At 35.1% G+C, this 23,420-nt stretch overlaps 1 protein-coding gene across 1 annotated transcript; it reads right to left on the bottom strand.

Annotated features, from left to right (window-relative positions):
* Positions 1 to 20,772: 20,772 nt before the first annotated feature.
* Positions 20,773 to 21,360, bottom strand: LOC140668356 (uncharacterized). Its single transcript, XM_072897300.1, has one exon. It carries the CDS (start codon positions 21,358 to 21,360, stop codon positions 20,773 to 20,775), a length of 588 nt encoding a protein of 195 aa, XP_072753401.1.
* Positions 21,361 to 23,420: the final 2,060 nt, after the last annotated feature.

A 23,420-nucleotide genomic window follows, 5' to 3' on the forward strand; every position in this document is an offset into this window, starting at 1 on the left:
AAAGCGTCCTGCACTCGTCAATCGCAAAAACGTCATTCTTTTACACGACAATGCGCGACCACATACAGCAAAGGTGACTCAAGAAAAAATTCTTGAGCTTGGATGGTCTGTTTTACTACACCCACCTTACTCCCCGGATCTTGCCCCGACAGACTACCTTTTCTGTTCCTTACAAAACTTTTTGAATGGAAAAACCTTCAATTCTGAAGAGCAAGTCAGTCAGGCTGTCAAAAACTTCTTCCAGTCCAAACCAACCACATTTTACAAGGAAGAAATTGATAAACTGCCAGGAAGATGGGAGAAGGTTATACATAATAGTGGTGAATACATAATAAATTAATATAATTTTGTTATTTAATGAGAGCAAAATAAATGTCTGATAAAAAAACGGAAGTTATTTATGACTCGACCAATATTTTTATATTTTTATATTTTTAATTTTAAAACACACACACATTATATGTATACATACACACAGATTTTTGAATAAAAATTATATTTATGTTAAATACGTATATTGCTTGCGCCTCCTTTATCTATCCTATCTTTCTTCCTCCATATATTATATAATAAGTTAATATTTAATATATATATATATATATATATATATAATAAGTTAATATATATTTAATATATTATATATATTAAATATATATATTAAAAATATAATAAGTTAATATATATTTAATATATATATGTATATACTGTTCACGAATGAACAAGGAAGAAAACTTTAATTCATAATCGTCGCGCCGCCGCCTTGCCGCGCGCTTCCAGCCGACAAATACGCCAGCTCGGAGTAATCCAAAATCCACCAATCGAATTCCTCCAACTCGACTGGAGAATCAAAATCTCTTATCTTAAAACGGTCACACGACGGGGTGACAAACAACAATAATTGCCGAGCGAATTTAACAAAAGATGACGTTGAGTACTAAAATTAATAACAAAAATAATAACCGAGAAAAGTCGAGCATCTTCTCAAAACTTTGCGTCTATAAAACTTCCCTCGCGCGACCGTTTCAGCGCACTTGATCTCGAGCCTCGTTGTTGATAGTGTGTTACTCCGCTGCTTTTAAGTTATCGTAAAAACCTCAGAAGAACGTGCTTTCCTCTGAGATTCGTTGCTCGCGAATCGTTATATAATAAAGTAGCCCTTTCAAGGGACACGCGTTTAAATTCGCGCTGGACCAACCGCTCGGTGAATCAAGCCCGCTAAATCCACGTTCTCGAAAACACGCGTCTTGCCGCCAGTGATTATATTTCGGACGATTGAAGGGAATTAAGACCCGGACAGAAAATTGTAATTATCTTGCTCACTGTGACTTTATTAAAAAAAAAAATAAAGTGAACGCTGCACTTAATCGTATGTGATCGCTTGCTCTCTTCCCTGCGTTACGGCGCTATCTCGCATATATATATATAATAAGTTAATATTTAATATTTAATATTTATATAAAAAAAATTTAATATAAAAAAAAATTTATTTCCGCGCGTACGCCTTAGCCTCCATCTTATCGCACTTCCGCTATCCTTTCTCCTCACCCTCATTCTTTCTCTCTCACACTATCTTTCTATTGTAATCTTCTCCTTTTCCTACCACGTCCGATCTCCTTGTCCTACGCTATGTACAATGCACATAGCGCTCTCCTTATGCTATCCTATACCACACGTTTATCGCTCCGTCTCCGTCTGCCATGTTGCGAACGCCTGTCGTGTCGTCTCTCTCTATCGCGTTGCGAACGCCTATCGCGCCGTCTCTCTCCATCCCTCTTCCTACTCGCGGACCCATCGGTTACGCCGCGGACCTCTCTCCTCTCTCCGCTATACCCTCGTCCACCAACCGCACCGCGGACCTCTCCCGCCCTCTCCGCTGTCCCCTCGCCTTTCGGTTGCGCCGCGGACCTGCGTGACGTCATCCCCCGCGCCCGCGGTCCCCCCCCCCCCGCATTCCCCTCGAGCCCTGGGATAGAACAGGCCTTAATACACTACTATTACCTTATAAATACAATAATTTCTACAAATTATGAATATTTAAAAAAATTATTTAAATTAATAGAAAACAGAAAAAAAGAACAAAAAAGTTACTGTAAAAATATGTCAAAAAATATATAATATGAAATTTAATAAAAAATAATGTTTAATTTAATAAAGATTATTTTACGAAAATTTCTAATAAAATTACATAATATAATTAAACGTAATTAATTGTGTAATTATTTAAAATAAAATTTATGAAATATTCTTTGTGTTATTATACAAAGAATGTATATCATATGTTACAAAATATAAATATGTATAAAACATTTAATAAATAAAATGTAAGAAATTCTTTTGTGTAATAATTATTGTAGAAAGAAAATATAAGAGATCAATACCTTATATAAAATTTTTCTTTAATTGGAGATTTTTTACGTTTTTACTCTTTCGTTTTTCGCGAACTTATAATAAAAATCAATATTGATTTTTCAATCCGTTTTTTTTTATTTATTCACATAACAATTAATATAGCGAAATTATAAAAATAATAAAAAATACGTCACGTTAGTAGATTGCGAGAAATCGATTCCATAGTAATCCACGTATGAATTGAATTTGTTTCTAATGTTCACATTAAGATGCACACATATACAGGGATAGGCACTTAATTAATTATAATCTATATTATCTGTCTGTTATGTATTATATAACTATCAAAAAATTTTTTCAACAAAAGTTTCATATTTTTAAAGTTTTATATTTTGAAGAATTGTCATAACTTAAAATAGTATGTTAATACTATAAAAAATATCTTGTTGAAATGTTACTTTCAGAATTAATTAATAACGTTTTATATATAACATGTTAATAACAAAGATAATATTTCAACAAGATAATCTTTATTAATAATATTAACATAATATTTTATATAATGAAATTTGAAAGAATTATAGTAAGACAATCACAATATATTTGTAATATAACAATATTATTGCTCATTCTTTCATTTAAATTAATAATATTTATATTAGTCATTTTGTAAAAAGCAAAAATTATTTTAATGTAAGTTGGTACAGAGTAATATTACCCGCAATTTTTCAAACTGCGAGAAAATGATTTTTATTTAATATTAATTATATAAAATATCATTTAAAAAACTTATACTGTATGAAATCTGTTACATTATATTCTACATCTTATAAAATCTAATTAAAAGTATAAAATTTATAGTTAACAAATAAAATCATACAGAATTATATTATTTATCTTCTCTCAACATATTCGAACTTTCCTACTATAGTTTTTATAACATGACATAAAATGACATTTCGATATTAAATGCAAACTATACATTATTACTACAATAATTTTTATTTATTTAAAATCATATAATTATAGAAGCATTACTTTTAGAAACACATAAAGTTTTGCACATTAATTTAAAAAATTACTTTTTATTATTACTACAAATTTATTTACATTAAAAAAAATTTGTATATTAGGTATACGTATAATTGAGAAATTAATTCACAGTTTTTTCATAATTGTGATAAACATATAAGAATAAAAATAATCAATTTTTACAAAATTGATTATAAATAAACATGATAAATATCTGAATGCATTAGAAGACTATATAATATCATTCACATTGAAAAAATTGAGATATGTACCAAAGTATATTTTTACTCGCCATAGATTATATAGTATACAGGGTGTCCAGTCGCGACCGCCCCATAGCTCAAGGGCAGATAGAGGAGATCAAACTGAATAGAAAAGTCTTATACCATTTTGCGATTTTCAGAATAATTATTGAGAAATTAATTTACAAACCAGGGGCATAGATGAGAAGCGTTGATAAGAACAATAAATTAGCGATTATTATTTAGCGACCGGCCTAGCGGTGGGCCGTCCTTCTCGCCATCTTTTTTGCGGCGGGCTGATACTCGCGCCCAGTTTGTTGATCTTTGTTAATTAATTTCTCAGTAATTATCACGAAAATCGCAAAATGGTACAGGACTTTCTATTCGGTTTCACCTCCTCTATCTGTCCTTGAACTATGGGGCGGTCGCGACCAAACACCCTGTATAAATGCCTTGGGCGATAAGTCTTTGACATTCAATTTATATTCTATTAGTTAAAACGCAATTTATCAGACAACAACACCGCTGCTTTGTCTCCTGTTAAAATCTTATATTTTAATAAATGATTTGCAAGATCCATAACTATTAATCTACCATTATAAAGACCTTCATTGATATTTAGATTTCTAATCAACATAACGATACAATTATGTCTTAAACGCAATTCATGAGGAGGAAGAGATGGTGGAGATAAACTATTTAAACTGTAACAAATAGAAGTAGTTTTTTTAATTAGCTTTGTCGAATTCTTGGTTCAACGACTATAAATAATTACTGCTACTTTTAAATTAAGTTTGTTCAAATGTATATAATTTGTTAAATTAAATTTATTTAAAAATATGTGATACTCCTTTATTATTATGTAAAATAAAAGTTTTAAATTATGTTTTAAATTATGTTTGTCGTAACCCGACATACTTACCTGAAAAGAGAAAAGAATAAAAAACTAAAATTAAGCAAGGCAAATAATAAAAAACATTAAAAAGAAATAAGTAAAGAAAATTAAATAAGAATCAAATAGAAAGATTAAGAAAGAAAAATAAAACGTGACCAAAAGAAAGCAAGTCACGGTCAAGTTGAGTAAGCATTACGAGCACGGAGCACGTACCGCACTCTGGCCCGGAAAACCTCATCTTCCCCCCCCCCCCCTCAAATTAAAGCGTGTAAGACAAGTGTTACAGTACGACCGAAATATATTCTTTGACTACAAATACGGAGTGCATTCATTTGCTGCCTAAGTTTCCACTCTTTGGGTGAATATCCCAGGAGATCCTATCCTCACGGCACAGGCACAACATTAATTGGTGGCAGCGGTGGGATTTGCCAGCACAAGTGACGCAAAAGAAATAAAAGACGTCGTGACCAAACACATCCACTACAACGAGAAGACAACCAGGAACTTCCCGAACACCCGGTACGCCAAGACGACAACCAGACTACAACCCGATAAGGCATCGAGCTACCTCAACTACAGACAACAGCGAGAGCGAGCGATCAAATAAAATGCTGTTCATCGTATTAATGTAAGTTGAACGAAATTAATTATTGTAACGCATGAATGTCGGAAGGACAAAGCGAACGACCAAATAGTAGCGCAAACACATCGTGGCTACATAGCGGATCGGCGGGAACGGCAATAACCAATAGTCTAATAAGCTCGCAAAGAATAGCAAAAACCGCGCTTAGAGACATTAGTAATAGAGTGCATCATCAGACATTTAGAGGAATATTACTTGAGCGAAAGTTCTCCCGAAAGCGAACTCGGAGCGAACGTAATAGCAGAACGCGAACTCTCGGTCGACGAAATAGATCGTAGCGTAATCGCGGATCAAGACGATCAGTCATCCGACGCCAAGTCAGCGATAAGCACACCAAGCCGTGTAACACACCGACGTGAATTTTCATTAACGTCCTACGACTCGAGTATTTTTAATCCGGAAATAGAATACCGCGAGAGAGGAAACATGATCCGAACACCTCCGGTAGCTCAACCGAACGTCACTGCTGACGCAGTAGAAAGAGAAATCGAACGATTACAGAACGAGATAGGCGAAGAATCGGCGGAACCACGTGCACAGAGACACGTCGAACCGAGACCCGGAACAAGCGGTATGAACGAGAATATGTCGAGATATGATACAAATGCTGATGCAGGAAATTCGGGACTTGCACCTCGAAATAGATTACATTAGAGAAAGACAAGAAACGCGCAATAATGGACGCCTAACGCCAGTAAATCCTAGACGTGAAACGGCGGAAGACTACTCGCCCGACGATGTATGACATCGTCGAGGACGCGGAAATTTACTTTTAAAAGAGGCACGCAAGAAGCAGCCTAATACCAGAATTCGATGGATCGCCAAATAAGTTACAAGAATTTTTAAGCGCCACTACATACGCGGTCGAAAATATTCACCTATTAGACGAAGTCACCCTGTTAAGTGCCGTACTATGCACGAAATTAAAAGGCAGAGCGATGCTAGATTTTCAGACGCAAAAGATCCGAAATTTTGTGCAATTGAAGCAAGAATTAGAAGCGTGTTAGTAGAAAGAGCACGACACACCTATAAATAGAATTCAACACGCTAAAACAAAAAACCGGCGAAAGCGCGAGAGTATACAGTCTTCGAACGGACAAGCTTGCCATAGAATTATACAAATCAATGTTAGACGGATAAAACTACACTGCGGAGCACAAGCGAATAATCTTTAAAATTATACAGCAGCAAGCCTTAGAGAATTTTCAAATCGGATTACACGACGACATTAAAACCGTAGTACGTTCTCGAGGATATATAACACTGCAAGAAGCGATATCAACCGCAAGCGCGGAAGAGAAGGTCAAGGGATCGACATGTGCCGGCGCGCGACCAAGGAACGCTGCAACGCCCGCGTATAATCCCGATAGTAAAAGGACCGCATAATGTCAAAAATGCGGAAAAATGGGGCATTACGGACGAGAATTCCGTACGAGTCGATACACGACACGATTTTCGTTACCGAAACCGGAACGACCCTCGCACGTAAATACCGTTGATAAATATTGCAACTACTGCAGAAAGACCGAACATAAGCAAGAAGAATGTTGGCTATTACACGGACGACCGTATAAAGATCAACCTAATCGTATGAAATGAAACCAAGCTCCACGAGAAAATAAAAATCGATTAAATGGCGAGAAAGTATAGTGTGAAATGTAAATGCCGTAGATGGCCTATGCATGTATTTTACAACATCCTCGATTTAGCCGGAATAAACGCATGGGTTCTGTACAAAGAAACGACAAGTGAAAATATTTCACGTAAAGATTTTTTATTCCAGTTAGGAGAAGAACTTGCAGCGGAATATAAAAAACGTCTAGAACGTTCATCAGTCTCAAGTAAAACCACATCCTTTCCAAGTAGACAAAAAAGTGCCAAATAAAGTATTGCTCAAATAATAGCAATGGGAACCTGCTTGCAGTGTGAAAAGTATACGTGTGGAAAGTGCTTAGTAAAGCAACCATTGATTTGTAAAAACTGTGGTATTGAATAAGGAAAGAATTTTATTACAATGTTTTTATGATTACTGTTTTTTTTTGTTACAGAGATTGAATTTTTATACATGAGACTGAAAGTCTGTTAAGTTAATAATATTACAATGTTTGATTATCTTTCTAATAAAAATAAAAAAATGAAGAAGATAATACTTTTAAATTATTGTTCCTGTTGAGGTAAAACATGTTTGATTATTATCTATATTTAACTGATAATTTGAAATCCCGACAGTTTTGGCAATTATTTGTATTCAAACGCAAAGGTGTCAAAAGACACCTGTTGGTCGAAATAGGTATACACAAAATCGTGGTAGAAATAGTGTTAAAAAACAAGAAGCGATATGCAACTATTCAACGCAACAGCTGAGAATCGGACGAAATATACTGAGACTATATCCTTATCAAAAGATCACGTTACAGCCTCGGAGCGAGACGATAGTACAAGTGGCAACAACAATCAACATGATGGGAGTAACCCGAGCAGAGGAAATAATACCAAGCGTATTTATAGGAAATTGCCTAATAAATCCCGAAAACTTTTTATGTCCCGCGAGCGTAATGAATACCAATGAAAATGAAGTCAAAATTACGATGCCACAACTATCAATTGAGAAAATTGAAGTCGAAGAAACAACGGAGATAAATGTTACACACTCGAAAACGGAAGAGAAAAGCCTACGACACACCGAGAAAATATTACAAGAGCTCCGCACCGGACACCTAACTAAGGAAGAGGAAAGGGCGATAAAAGATATCTGCGAAGAATACAGCGACGTTCCACACAGACGGAGAGTCACTTATATGTACAAACGCGGTGACACATCAAATTGCAACACGAGCAGATAGCGCACCGGTTAACGTACGACTGCCCGAAAAGCATAAGACGGAAGTCAATCAACAAATGTAAGAGATGCTGAGCGGAACGTCTCATTTGACCACGTTGTTATTGACCACATTACTTTTGACCACGTTGCATTTGACCACGTTACAATTGACCACGCGTTGCGTTTGACCACGTTGCGATTGACCACGCGTCGCAATTGACCACGTTGCAGTTGACCATGCGTCGCAATTGACCACGTGGGTTTGCAACTTTCTACGCGAAACGAGGTGAACGGGGTGGGTGCGGGAGGAGGAGGGCCGGAGGTCCCCCCCTTGCACCGCCCCTGTATGTGTGTGTGGTCAATATTTACGTGGTCCATCGCGACGTGGTCAATCGCAACGTGGTCAATTGTGACACGTAGTCAATTGCAACGTGGTCAATTGCGACGTGTGGTCAATCGTAATGTGGTCAAAAACTACGTGGTCAAAAGTAACGTGGTCAAATGCAACGTGGTCAAAAGTATCTGTGGTCAATAACAACGTGGTCAAATGACTCCCACTCCTATTTAACCTCCATTCCTCCAACGGAATCAGGAAGGAGAGTCGCCGGGGCCATGGGACCTGTTCTAGATGAATGGACGAATAGGTCTCACGACAAACGAATGTCATTCCACTTGACACAGGTGGTCGCCGGACATGGGTGTTTGTTACAATTTCCGTTAGTTTTTTTCTATACAATACCCCGTGTGGAAAATCCAAGTCATCAATGTCCTGTGACTATGTAGTTATTTAAAATTTTAACTCGTCACTGTCTTTACTTTATTAGCTTTATTAGCTAATAGTCAGATAAAAATGTAACGCTTTTACATGTGAATAATGATGTTGTAAGTATTAGGTAATTATTCGTTAAGGAAAAAAGTGTCGCTACTAGATAGAATTTATAGATGATACATAGTTAGTAATGCTATTATACATTTTAATCGTAATACAAAAAAGTACATGTACGTACTAGCTAATATTACTAGCTCACAGCTAGATAACTAAAATAAGCTCATGGCTGGCTAGTAAAAATTATTTTAAAAAAGAAATTTTTTTTATTTTATTTTATTTTTTTTAATTTTAAGTGTACTGTAGCATTTTATTTTACTGGCATCTCCGATTATTACTGTAATTTATCTATAATATCGTATATTAATATTTTTATAATATCGTATATAAATATTTTTTTTTATTTTTATTTACTTTTTTTCCTCTGAAAAAATCCTTGGTACCCGGGGAGATTCGATCCTGAAACCCTTGCATTACGATCTGTGGACGTTCCTCACTAAGCCAAACTCGAATCGATGTATTAGATAAATTTGTTCTTTATATATGAAAATTTTTCTTTTACTAACAGTGTGCTTTGCTTCGGGTAACAAATAACACTCCATTGTTTCAATAAGCCTAGACTCCAGACTACAGACGTCGAGACACTCGAGACGTGTATATATATATACAACGTTTGTGGTTGGAACAGTTCCATGGTTCTTTTTCAAGTATAAACTGTGAAAGTGTATGTGACGTAAAAACAGAAACTTTTATTGTGTGTACATTGATAAAAATAATTAATAATTATTTAATAATTTTTGTAATAATTAATAATTACTGTAATTAAAAGTGCAATAATGTCGAAGGTATGTCCTGTATATTAAGTATACATATATTTACATATTGTTTTATTTTCACTGCATGTGTTTGAATTAATAAACAATTATGACTGTTTTAGATGATAACTTTACAAAGAAAGAAGTCGTATCAGATTGTGCAATTTATCGTAGATAATTCAATTGATTGTGTACCATTAATTTGGATATCATTAAATTCTGAAAGTTTTCAGCTTGTCACAAAATTTATGTCACCCCCTTATACCAAACAAGCTTGTAAAGATTTTCACAAATTAGTGGAAGCCGCAACATATCCAGAAGACAGTTGGCCTACTTATGGCATTATTTTAATTGACGAAGCAGGTATGATAAATAATTTTTTTATTAATTATTAATTTATAATTATATTAATTATTCATTTATACTTTATATATTTATACAATACTTTTATACAATATTTTTATATTAATTAATTATACAATATTTTATTATAATTTTTATATTATTATTAATATAATTAATTATATAATATTTTTATATTAATTAATTGATAATTTTATAAAATATAATTATTATTTTTAATTATTCTAATAGACTCTTACACTGAAGCATTAAAAAAATTAATGAATTAAAACAAAATGAGTATTATGTATATACAACAGATTGTGATTTAAATGATGAAACACCTAAATTACCATTAAAAACCGTTGGTTAATACAACAGTGATTGATATGAATGGAAAGAACTTTCCTTTATTATTGTAATTTTGGAGTTTTTTCTTAATATTACTAAATATTATTTTTGTTAGATAATAGTTATGGATAACGCAATAGACGCTAAAACAACTTTATCTAGAAATGTATTAGTTTTAATACGAAAATTTTTTCACTGAGATCTGGCTATGAAATACACTTGCGTAAAAAAGATTGAAAATAAGCTAACATTAAAGCCACCACTATTTTATGACTGTATCAAGAGTAAAACTTTATTATTAAATAACGCAAGTAATTGCTTAATCTGCCTTTTTATTTATTAACGATTATTAATTTTAGATTTTTTTTTTACTAAAAGTCGTAATGGCAAAATTCGTAAATCGAATTTATGCGAGAAAGCTTTTGATAAGATCTTTGGTCCTGTTCTTACAAATTCAAAAGACTGGAAAGACGATATCTTAATGATACGAAAGAAAATGATGCCGTGGGTAATATTGAAACAGACGATTTGGAAAATGAAGGATAATCAAACGTAATATATCTGCTGTGTATTAAAAAGCAATATTTTTAAAAGTTGAGATTTTTTATTTTAATAATTGGTATTGTATACAATAAAATGTATACATTTATATAATAATATTATAATAATAAATGTAAATGTATTAATGTACAAAAGGCATTACATAAATTTTTTCATATTTACAATTTTTTTTCTCATATGATATACGCATCAAAATCATTTTTTTAAATATATGTTGTAATTTGAATTGAATAATGTCAGTTGATATATTTGTGTTTAATTGCCACATACATAAATGGGCAGAACTAGTAGAATAGTTAAAAATTGATTTTTTAGGTATCCATTTCAAACTATTGAGTTGTATTTTGTCTTCATTTTCATTTGCGTATCCTAAATTTGTTAATTTTACAATAGTACCATCACTCAACATTATTATATCGTTTGGTTGCTTTATAATTAAAACAATGTCTTATATTTTAATTTAATGATAAAACATTCATTATTATTTGTTTTGCTCGTCTTTATAATTTCAAACTGCTTGGGAATAACTGATTGATTAAGTACATAATTTTGTTCATACATTCGCCGACAGATCTGAGCAAGTGGCTTATTTGCAGTATTCGTCTTATTGACCCTAGTTTACTTTCGAATGGAAATGCCGAGATATTATTTAATGTATAGTTATTATTTTTGACATCATCTGCCAGATGAAGGAGATAATGTGTATTAAGAGTTTGCGATTCTTCTCCGTAATATTCGGGTAACAGTAAGAAAAAAATTTTTAGATAGGAACTTGCAAGTTCATTAAATGTTTGAGCTAAACCTTCAGTACATAATATTCGGAATGCCGTATGAAAAAGTAAAAAATGATCATATAATTTTGAACTCAATATTCCTTTAAATAAGATGGGACCTGCATATAGTAAAATAAAACGTAACTCTGATGCTTTTAAGTTAGGCACTGGAATACGAATTTTTCTTTGAAATTCGTCAGGAATAAAAGATTTTAAATATACAATTCTTTCAAATAATTTTGCCTGATTTTGTGCATTGAGTTTTACTCGACTTTTGTTAAATATCAAATTTAATATATATAATTTTTTAGTCACACCTAAACAGCAAAGATGCATATAATCCAAGGTAAAATTAGTAATCATATTAATTGGTGGTTGAATACGTAGTAGTGGAAAAAATCCGGTATGATGTTCTTTCTGCTGTTGTATTCGAAATGATTCGTCGGATCGTTTATTAGAATCTGCTTCAGGATAAATAACACGTCTTGAATTCTTTCTTATTGTGACAAATCTTCCATATATTTCACATCTTTCACAAGCTGCAAAACCTCCATGACCTTTTATCTGTTTCAAAAATTTTCGAGCTGGAATATCACATATAATGTGTTCTAAAACCATTGAAAATAGTGCTGTAGGGAGTTCTAACCTAGATGCTCGAGGGAGGTGCGGGGGCGGGGGGAAACCGCGAGCGCGGGGGGGATGACGTCACGCAGATCCGAGGCGCGATTTGTAGACGAGGGGTACGTGGAGAGGGGGAGAGGTCCGCGACACAGTTGTAGATCCGCAGCGCGGTTTGCAGACGAGGGGTACGCGGAGAGGGAAAGAGGTCTGCGGCGCTGTTTGTAGACGAGGGGACAGCAGAGAGGAGAGAGAGGTCCGCGGTGTAACCGATGGGTCCGCGAGTAGAGAGATGGATAGAGAGAGACGGTGCGATAGACGTTCGCAACGCGGTAGACGGAGACGCGTGGTATAGGATAGGATAAGGAGAGCGCTATGTGCATTGTACATAGCGTAGGACAATGAGAGCATGATGTGGTGGGAAAAGGAGGAAAGCACAATAGAATGTAATTAGTGTGAGAGAGAAAGAAGGAGGGTGCGGAGAAAGGATAGCGGGAGCGCGAGAAGACGGAGGCTAAGGCGTACGCGAGAACGCAGATTAAATTTTTTATATATTATTATATATATATTATTATATATATATTAAATATTATCTAATTAAATCTAATTATATCTTATTATATATATATTAAATATTATCTAATTAATCCTAAGAGGAGGAAGAAGGATGGGATAGATAAAGAAGGCGCAAAACACAATACACATATTTATCATAAACATAATTTTTATTCAGAAAAGTGTGTATGTGTGTGCATATAAAGTGTGTGTGTGTGTGTTTTTAAAAATGAAAATATAAAATATAAAAAACTAAATCTAACGAGATATATAAATATAAAATATAAAAAGATATAAAAAATCTAAGATCTACAATATAAAAGATGAAATTATAAAATATAAAATATAAAAATATTTAAAAAAAACTAAAAATCGGTGGAAGAGAGACGGAGGGGGAACTCGCGACGGCTGCTTACAGAAGTAACAGAAAAGAAAATGAACATTTTTATTAGTATTTTAAAAGAAATATTTAAAATTTGGGCATACTCACAGTACGAGGGGCTTCTCTCCGAACAATCTGCGGAGGCAAAATACATCCACGTACAAATATGGGAAGAACTCGTCTAAGAAGCGAGCACGAGGGCCGTCGCCCCACAAATCCTCAAATTCAGTATAATCGCGGTTGAAGGTCCACCACCGACGCACCTCTTTCATGTGCGCAATATTAATATATCCTGGGATGAGGTTGTGGTAACATTGATATTCCTGTAAAAGAAAAAAACATATAAATATATTATAAATAAAAAAGCGTATAAAATAATAATAAAATTACTTACATCACCAATTGGGACGTGGAAGTAACGATATTAGTAATGCTGTAAAAGATAAAAGCGTATAAATATAAATATAAATATAAATATAAATATATTATAAATGAGAGCGTATAACATAATGAAAAACTACTTACATCCTCGAATAGCACATTCACCAACGCTCGGAACAGAGCGTGGGCCAAATTCTTGACCCAGCGAAGTTCCACGCGACGATAGCCCGTTTCGAACATAGCGTCGAGAAAAGACAATATGCTCGACATTTTAACATCTTCACAAAAGAACTTTACTTCACTGGATCACTGACAGACACCTTATGTCAGTTCCAGCGAGGGCTAGGTAACGTCTCGGAAAAAAAAATGGGTAGGGGATGTGCATGACATAAGAGTTAGCAACAAATGCTTACTCTTTATAACTGATAAAGAATTAAAAGCTGATGCGAACTGTCGCTCCACACAGCATTTATACAGATAATTCTAATTAAATAGCGACACAATCAAATAAGCATCAGACATCTATTGAAACATTGATCAACATGGATCTAAACATTGATCAACATCGATCTAAACATTGATCAACATCGATCTAAACATGTTTGAATCATATTATACAGTACCGACCAAAAATATATTACCGTTAGTATTTTTGAGTATAATTTTATTTAAAGTGCATGGATATTTATAATATCATAATATATGTTTTGATAGTAAATACAACTTACTAAATAAAATATTTTTCATAAAATAATATAAAAATTTAATTTTAATAATATAAAAAATTAATTTTATAAGTAAGTAAATTAAATTAAATTTATGCTTAAAAATCCTAAAGGTGATATATTTTTGGCCAGTACTGTACATCAAATAAATATCTTAATATCATGACTTGAAATATAATACCAGATGCAGCTGCACCATGAAATGTAATATTAACCACACAGATGTATACATGGCTAAGAGATATAATACTTGCTACAGATTGATCCAACCACTATCATATATCAAACAAACACCTATCGAACCATGTTTGAATCACTATCGTACATCAAATGAACATCTATCGAACCGCGATGAACATCTATCAAACCATGTTTGAACCACTATCGTACATCAAACGAACGTCGATCAACATTAAACGAACGTCGATCAACATCAAACGAACGTCAATCAACATCAAACGAACGTCGATCAACATCAAACGAACCATGAACGACATGAATTTTGATTTTTTTTTCGCGTTTAAAGATGTCAAATATTCCACGTCTATTGTTTGCTGAAATGCAGACTAATAGAAAAATGCATTACGTACTGTAATATAATACATGCTACAAGAAGAGGATAAAAAAAGATAATAATAATAACACACATGTATTGTAACAATAGTTTATTATAAATATGGATTGATCAAATCTTTATGATGATGATTCGACCACCAATTGAATAATTTAAATACATTTTGTAAAGCACAATTTCGTACATGCTTATCGCAACGCAGAGTAGCATCTAATTTATCTAAAGCAGGAACGTCATCATAGTCGTTATCTAATGTCTCGATAATAAGACCGATTCTCTTATCGTTTTTCAGTAAATTTGCCAACCATTCTCGTTTTTGTCCTTTGACATACACTCGAGAAGATGCATCTTTCAACGTCACGGCGTCAGTGATTAAACGTTTGGCCCTGTAGTACGGAATGTTTCCATCTTCCCATTGCAGATTGTGATGTTTTCCAATCAACCATGCAACTTGAGATTTCTCAGATCTCGTGAGCAAATAGAATGGTGTAAGACTCGTAAAAATATAATGAGAGAGGACAGAGCCCTTTGTCAGAATCGCAATTTCTTTCACGATAAACTTTCCTCCAACAATAAATCCTTGCAGATCTACAAACGTTGGCACAACCATAATGAAATGATATTGGCGAAAACTATGACGGACGACTAATGTCGATCATCGAGTATCGCTAGTTTTATAATGTTATAATGTTATAATGTTAGAACATTGGAGGGGATTATTTCTGATTCATGTAATTTTGCGGACAACATTTGTCAACGGGTTATATTCGACAATGCGATCGTGCAAGATGAGGCAATATGCGGTAGTATTTGCGGGTACGTCTAGCTTACATTCAAATTCTATTCTTACGTCCACGGTAGCATTTTTGACAGACTCGTTTTGTCGCGAGCAGTCAATGATCGTGAAAAGACCGCACTCTAGAAATTTTGCCATGGTAAATAATACATTATCATTATTGCATCCGTAATAAGATTTACGAAAACGCGCATACATGTCGAATAGGATAGCGTATCTCTTTTTATCAAAATCCAAATTTAAATCATCATACGGATAAAAATCAGAATTTAGATAGAGTTTAACGTTTGTCAATTTGCAGTCGTCGAATTTGGTAATATCTTTCGACGCGACATTTTTTCTATCAGTCTGTAGTGCAAAGATTATGTATCGCGGTTTCTCCAGCTGAGAGGCAGTTTTCACAGTCCACGAATGCTTGGTCGTACTGTGTAGCAAAGGAAATTCGTATAGATTCCATATAGAGCGAAAACTCATGTTCAAGTATCTACCGCTCTCCAACGCTCGTAGCAAGGACAGTTTACTAATTTCGTTCAATATTACGTGAGGCATACGCCATTGTATTTTGTGCAATTCAATCTCAGCTTCAGCAGCCTGAGCTCCAAACAGACAATTGTTGTCGTTGCGTGAACGTATTAGAATCAATTCATGCGAGCGTTAATCACAACGCGCTTATAATCCTCGCAAAATCCAAGCAACATGTTGAGCGGCACGCAAAAATTGAAGTAACCTTCGCCACCATTATTTGCAACTATATTCCAAGCAGCATTGTGCAAGATTTTACTTCTCTCGTGTGTAAGCGAAATGTAGTTTTTAATCGTGCAAGTTATTCCAACGTTTCTGTTGCGATCAATTTCCACACCGTTGAGTTTATATCGAAGTTCATCAAACATGAACGCAACACAATTATTTCCCAATAGCATTAGTTCATCCTTTTTTCTTATCGTCAATTTTCCTTCGACGTAAAGGAAGCTTTTGCACGGCAACGTGTACAAATCCTGATGCTGTATAGGTATCCGTATCTCATCGCTATATCCAAGTGTTGTATTTGCGTATGGATTGTACGTATGAGTTTCAATCTTTACTATACGGTCGTCAAAGATCGTTCGCTTCCAATGTTCAAAATGTCAATCATTCTTTCAATTATTTCGTACGACAAATCCCATAGACTTTAAAAATTCACGATTTAACGCGCTGAGCTTCTTTTTAGCGTAACCAGACACCTGATTGTTGTCACCAGACACCGCTCGCCTCCTCGCAAAAGTATTGTCCCTCGTAAAGATATTGTCTCTCGCGTGCTCCGTTTCATTCAACATGAGCATACTATTTTTGACGTCGTCGTAAACGTGCAATCGTACGGTAATTTCCTCTCCTCGAAAATCGAGCAATCGACCCTCCTGATCCACAACACGTATCGTTAAATCAGTAATGCGATCGGTAGATAAATGATTTGCGTGGGCGTTTCTGATATCTTATATCTCGGTGGTACGCTCGGAGAAAATTCATGTATCGTGTGTACGCGCTTGCTATTGCTATATGCACCAGCGGTCACACTGCATTCTATACAAATAATGTTTACGTTAATAATATTTTTTGGTACATCCGATTCGAAAAATTTTCAAACAAACAGAGGAAAGGAATTTTATAATGCAAATGTGCAAAAACTCATGAAGAAACATAACATTAATCAACGTATTCCATCATGAAAGCCTCGATCGTGGAACGATTTAACCGCACTTTAAAGAACAATATGTGGAAATTGTTTACGCTAAATGGTAATTACAAGTGGATCGACGCTTTATCCCAACTCGTTGCAGAATATAACGCGCGAAAACATCGCACTATCAATATGAGACCTATCGATGTCCTACAATCGCTGATAGACTTTTAAATACAGTATACAACAATGTAAAAATTGCTGCTCCAGCGAGATTCAAAGTAGGTGATTCGATACGTGTGAGTAAATTCAAGACCATTTTTGATAAAGGTTACACACCAAATTGGTCGGCCGAAGTGTTTAAAATTGTCAAAATACAGAATACTAATCCCGCGACATATATATTAAAAGATTCGCGCGAAAATCCAGTAGCCGGAGGATTTTACGTATACGAGCTACATAACGTTGCTAACCCCGACGTGTATCTCGTGAAAAAGGTGATACGTAAAAAAGGAGATGAAGTTTTTGTGAAATGGCTGGGACTTGATAAATCGACTTGATAAAAACAACTCTTGGATACATAAAAATAATTTATTATAAACATATAACATAATAAAGATATACATAAATTTACATGAATGAATATATATATATATATATATATATATATAATTTATATTTACAATAAATAAATACAGTTATTTACAATAAATAAATACAATTATTTACAATGGTATTTTATAATGTCCCCACGGTAACGTATCAGTAGTTGTAGGTACGACATACCGCTTGTCGTCGTACGGACTAGAGCAATTTTTGTTTCGCGAATGGTGTATACCTTGTGCAATTTTGATCTTATACACGATTGACTACGCGTCATTTCAATCTCTTCGTTCAAACACCGCGTGTAATCGTCAAACATTATCGTTCTTGCGACAACGTTACTCTTGATGCCTTTTACCTTTTTCGTATCCTTTTTAGCATCCACGCGCAACGCATACATTTTTGCTCTAAGCCCGACAAATTCAGTCATTATGGTACCGTTGTTTTCATCCTTCATTAGACCCGGTACCTTTTTATTCACGAACGGTATACCATATGCATTATCTATCGCATAGTCGCTCGTATCAAATCTGCTGATATCGCGTTTCATATTCTCGTACACATCGTCGCACTCAATGTGATATATAAGACTATCCGTGTCAGTGTACATAACTTTGCATCTCTCCCGATACATTGGTACCATATAATCGTGGTGAAATTCGTACAAATATGTCTTGAATATATCATAAGAATACACATACCCACGTAAATTGGTTTGTAGAATTTCACCTCGAGTTTACGTAATTCCACAGCGATTAGATTTTCCGAAAAAACGCTCCTGCTATGAAAATTTGGTTTTGCAATCAATGCCTCTGCGCCGTACCTTTCGTACCATTTTGTTAAAAGTTTAACATCTACGCGATTGCGCACATTTTCCATCGTTTTGCCAAACACGGCATTATTCATTAGTTTGTACAAATTTTTTTCAAATTCATTTTTCGCCAGTGTTCTAAATTTTGTGTTGAGTTCTATATAAGTACGGAGCCACGGAGATTGAGTGAATTGTAATATACGATGAATTTTTGCAACACGAAGACCGTGACGGGAACATTGCTGCAGGTTGCAGTAGTGTATCACGTAACGCTTCTTATCGTATAAGGTTGCGAGAAGCTTGTCCTCGCGCTTGCCAGGTGGTTTGTCGCGTGTCGGACAAAACGGTAGGTCAGTGTGCGAATCGTGAAGATGTTGCGAATACTCAAGGTCGACTTCGAGGATGTAGCCTGTAGACGAATCGAGCGCGATCGATGATACATCAAAATTGGAAACATTATCGACCCACTGAAAATCGGCATAGGGTAATGGTTGACACATTGCCCATTGTATAAATTATTAACATCGAAATACATCAAGTACGTTGATGGTTTCGATGAGTCAAACGACTGCATGTACTTGTTATTAGCACGCGCGTACCTGTTGGAACATTGACTCAGATCACCGCGTATACCTCGTTCGATAAACATAACCATGTCAATGTCTGTGAGTAATTCAAATATAATTTTCGTATGCTTTAACATGGCGTCCCACGTGTAGTCGGGAAGAGTATAGTAATACGCAGGGTCGAGCCCATAACTCTTGATACAACTCTCGCGGAAATTTTCAAAAATGTCGGCTAGTAACAAGACGTCAGTTTTGAGGTATAAATCGCTATATTCGCCTAGCGTTCGAATTGAGAATCGCTTCCACACAATCTCAGCGTGCGTGTAATTGCTCTCGGATACTGCGTTACCTGTCAAGGAGCTGTAAAATGATTCTCGCAAAGATAGACACGCATCATGCAATTTATCTACGCAGTCAATGTACTCGTACGGGAAGACACCTTTTCTTGTCAGTAAATTGAAATCCTCGGCGTATAAATTTTTAAATTCCATTTGTAAAATTTTGAGTTTATCCTTGCTCAGAAAAGATGCCAATTTGTCGAGACTTGTTGTGAGAAATTTATATGAATCTATGAAACGTAATTTAATGTGATTTCCCGATTTGTCTTTCGTACCCTTAACATATTTTGTAAATGAAATATATTTTTCTTTTGTTATCGGAAGTAAATCGATTCCCCCTTCGAACGCTGTGGCTATTTCCTCGATTATAAAGTGAGAATCATAACCGGATAAATTGTGAAATACTATTAGAATGCAAAAAGATTCTTTCTAATTTAGATTGCAATTTGAATGCGCGGGACATCTGTACCGTCCGGTCAAATGACAATGATCGCGTACGCGCGTATCATCATCTTCCACGAATGGTTTCTCACATATATGGCACTGAGTCGCGCTTCGAAATTCTTTCCATTCATCTTGCGTTAAATTTAACATGGGGACATTGGTTGTTAAAATATTTTCTACACGTAGCGCCAAATTTTTAAGTTCATCAGCGAACCACGCAAAGCAATTGGCTTCGATAACGAATTATCGTACGAGCAATGTACGTAATAAGCGATACTAAATACTTGGTGATGTTGATAAAAATTTTCTTCTTCCTTTTTCACCAAAACGCACTCCAGATCGGCATACACGACGAAAGGTAGTCGCTCCTTCCTATTGTAGTTGGCGAATGCGAGCCGCCAGTCCTTATCGCTCGGTAACCGGATAGCGCAGTCGTTCATCTTTACACAGTCTACTGTATGCGACTGTAGTTTCTCGTCCGAGTGAAAATGATGCATGCATCTGTAAAATAAAAGTTAAAATTTTTATATCCCTGTTTTAAATATTTTTAGACAGTTTTATTAAATATACATATCGATCGCAGATATATTTTTGACCATTGTGTTTGCTGAGTTGCGAATTCACGAGCCTGGATAAATTCTTGATCCACGTGAAATGTCTGATATCTCGCGCATTTTACACGTAGAGCAAGTTGACGTGCTTGTCCTTCTTTTGCTCCGTAAGACGTAACGGGATAATGTTTTCATTCTCGATGGTATACACATTGATTAAAATGTCATTATAAATTTCAAATTTTTTAATTTGATTAAGAGTGACTGGAAACTCAATATCTTGGAGATTCAGTACTGTTGTATAATGCCGGTACGACGATTGTCGGTCTGTGTGTCTTTCAACTGGATACAGAGCAGCCACCACCGCCCACGCAAAACATGCATTGTCTTGAGATTGCACGTTAACCACTGCTCGTTTCATTATTATCTTTCGCGGTAATTGCACGCAACATTCGGCGCGCATAAGATTATATTTATTTATATTTACTGTCAAATTTAGTATAGATAATGCCCATCCACTATCGCGTTCCTGAAATTCTTCGAGCGATGCAAGGATGGGCTCGACGACTCGCCGTTCATACCACTCGCGTAAATCGGATGTACGAAAGAGTTCAAAGTTTCTCGTATTGATTGATTTATTGGCGCGCTTATCGCCCGCCACAAACTCGCCGTTAAACACTGTATTCATTTTCACACTGTTGTGTTTTTGCATAACGTCTCGCACATGCTCGAGCACAATGTCACTCGCATCTTCCAAAAATTGACGAGGTTCGATGTGATTATAATTTATAACCGCACCAGTCATGATACGACCTTCGAATGCCGTATCGATCTCTCGCCAAATCAATCCATTTTCTCGTGAACTGCATCCTGCACCCGCGTGTACGAAACGCCTGCGCAACACATTTTTCAATCCTTCGAGTCGCGCGATTCGAGCAATCAGCGATTGTCAATTTCCGATCGATAATCGTGGTCGTTTAATTCGACTTTGTTCTTCCAACGACTCGATACATTTGTTACATTGAGCCTCCCACGCAATGTACTCTCCACTGAATTTATCCGGGTGGATTGCTCCCACACAATTTGCTCCGCCATGTTTTTCAGACCGACAACAAGATGCACGACTCGAAAATAATGGAGGTGCACCTCTTTGCAGCGATTTTATATCGCGATTCATAGACGTTTCTATCACGCATGTCGCGATTTGTCATCTAACGATGACGTTATGTCGAAAAATTTTTTTTTGCTGTATTTCAAATATTAGCAGCTGCACATTGGCGCTCGAAAGTTTTGCAGTTTCAAGTTACATGCAGCTGCGGATTTGTCATATCTCATTGGATTGTCACCTATGGGTGACGTCATCTCAAAGATTTGTCATATTTTGAATATTAGCAGCCGTATATCGGCGTTCGGAAGATCCGCGGCTTTAAATTACATATAGTTGCATTTCGCGATTTGTCACGCACACTTTAAACATTTTAGTAAGATTCGTTAGCGCATGGATAATTTGTAGTTTCAAATTACATGCAGCTGCGAGTTACTTTTTGATAATTTGTCACATATATTTAGAATATTCAGGTGTGATTTCATCAGAAAATGTTGTCGCACCTCGGCGCATGGAAAATTTTAAGCGTATTCAGCTAAAATCTTTGGGGATGTAATTATTAATTAGCAGCTGTATATAGGCGCTTGGAGAAAAAAGCTTGCTGTATCAACAATCACTCCCTCCACATTACAATTTGTAGTGCTAAATTGTGAACAATAACCCCCTCCACATTGCAGTGTGTAGTGCTAAATTGTGTTTTAATACTTAAAATAATTTAGTATCGTGTTAATCGTTTGTGGTCTCCGCCAAAGAAAGCAACATGAATTATTACGTCCCGATTACGGACACTCTGCCAAAGAAAGAGTTAGTTTTATTTTTTTTTAAATAATATTTTTATTATTTATATTAGTTTTAAATAATATTTTTAATATTTATATATATATTAATATTATTTTTTAATAACATTTTTCTAAAATTTTGTAGCATTTCATCCGAGTCTCGTCGCGCGGGTCGTATCTTCGGAAGAAAAGTATGCTCTAACCCCAACATCATACAAATACTTGGAGATTGGAATAAGCGTCGGAGCTATGTCATATGTAGAATTACTTGTTGGTGATAACCGAGGCAATCAAATAATATTGCCTATCGTTACCTGGCACTCATTGATGCAGAAACGTGCCGATATTGAACGACATGTACAATCGACTGAAAGTGAGCTATTATGGATCTGCGATCTATCTATCCAAATGATTACATTAACTGATTCCAAGATTGTTAAATTAACATTATCTAATAATTCTTTGTATATGCATCCGCAAACATTGGTGCATTTATTCGATTTTGAACACTGTATCGATCATATGCATTTCTGGCTGTGTCAGAATACATATATTGTAAATGAAAAGTTTAAACAATTTGTTAGCGTTTTGCAACGCAACATTATCACTAACGTTTACGATGCGGTACAAGTGATACGTGAGAGTGATGCGTTTCACGGCAAATCACTCGTAGATTGTGAATTGTTAACATGTACTGCAAATAATTTACTCTATGATGTTTGCAATAAATAAATTACCGTTTTTATTACTGATTTTTATTATTTCTTTCTTCACCTATTTTTTATAAAATGTATAATGTATATAGTTGTATCTACATTCATTCTGCCAAAGTTGTTGAAAATGCTGATGTAGATGAGACGTGATACTCGAGTTAGAGGGAGATGAGAC

Source organism: Anoplolepis gracilipes, chromosome 8 (genome assembly GCF_047496725.1).
Source record: "Anoplolepis gracilipes chromosome 8, ASM4749672v1, whole genome shotgun sequence".
NCBI classification, from domain to species: Eukaryota; Metazoa; Arthropoda; class Insecta; order Hymenoptera; family Formicidae; genus Anoplolepis; species Anoplolepis gracilipes.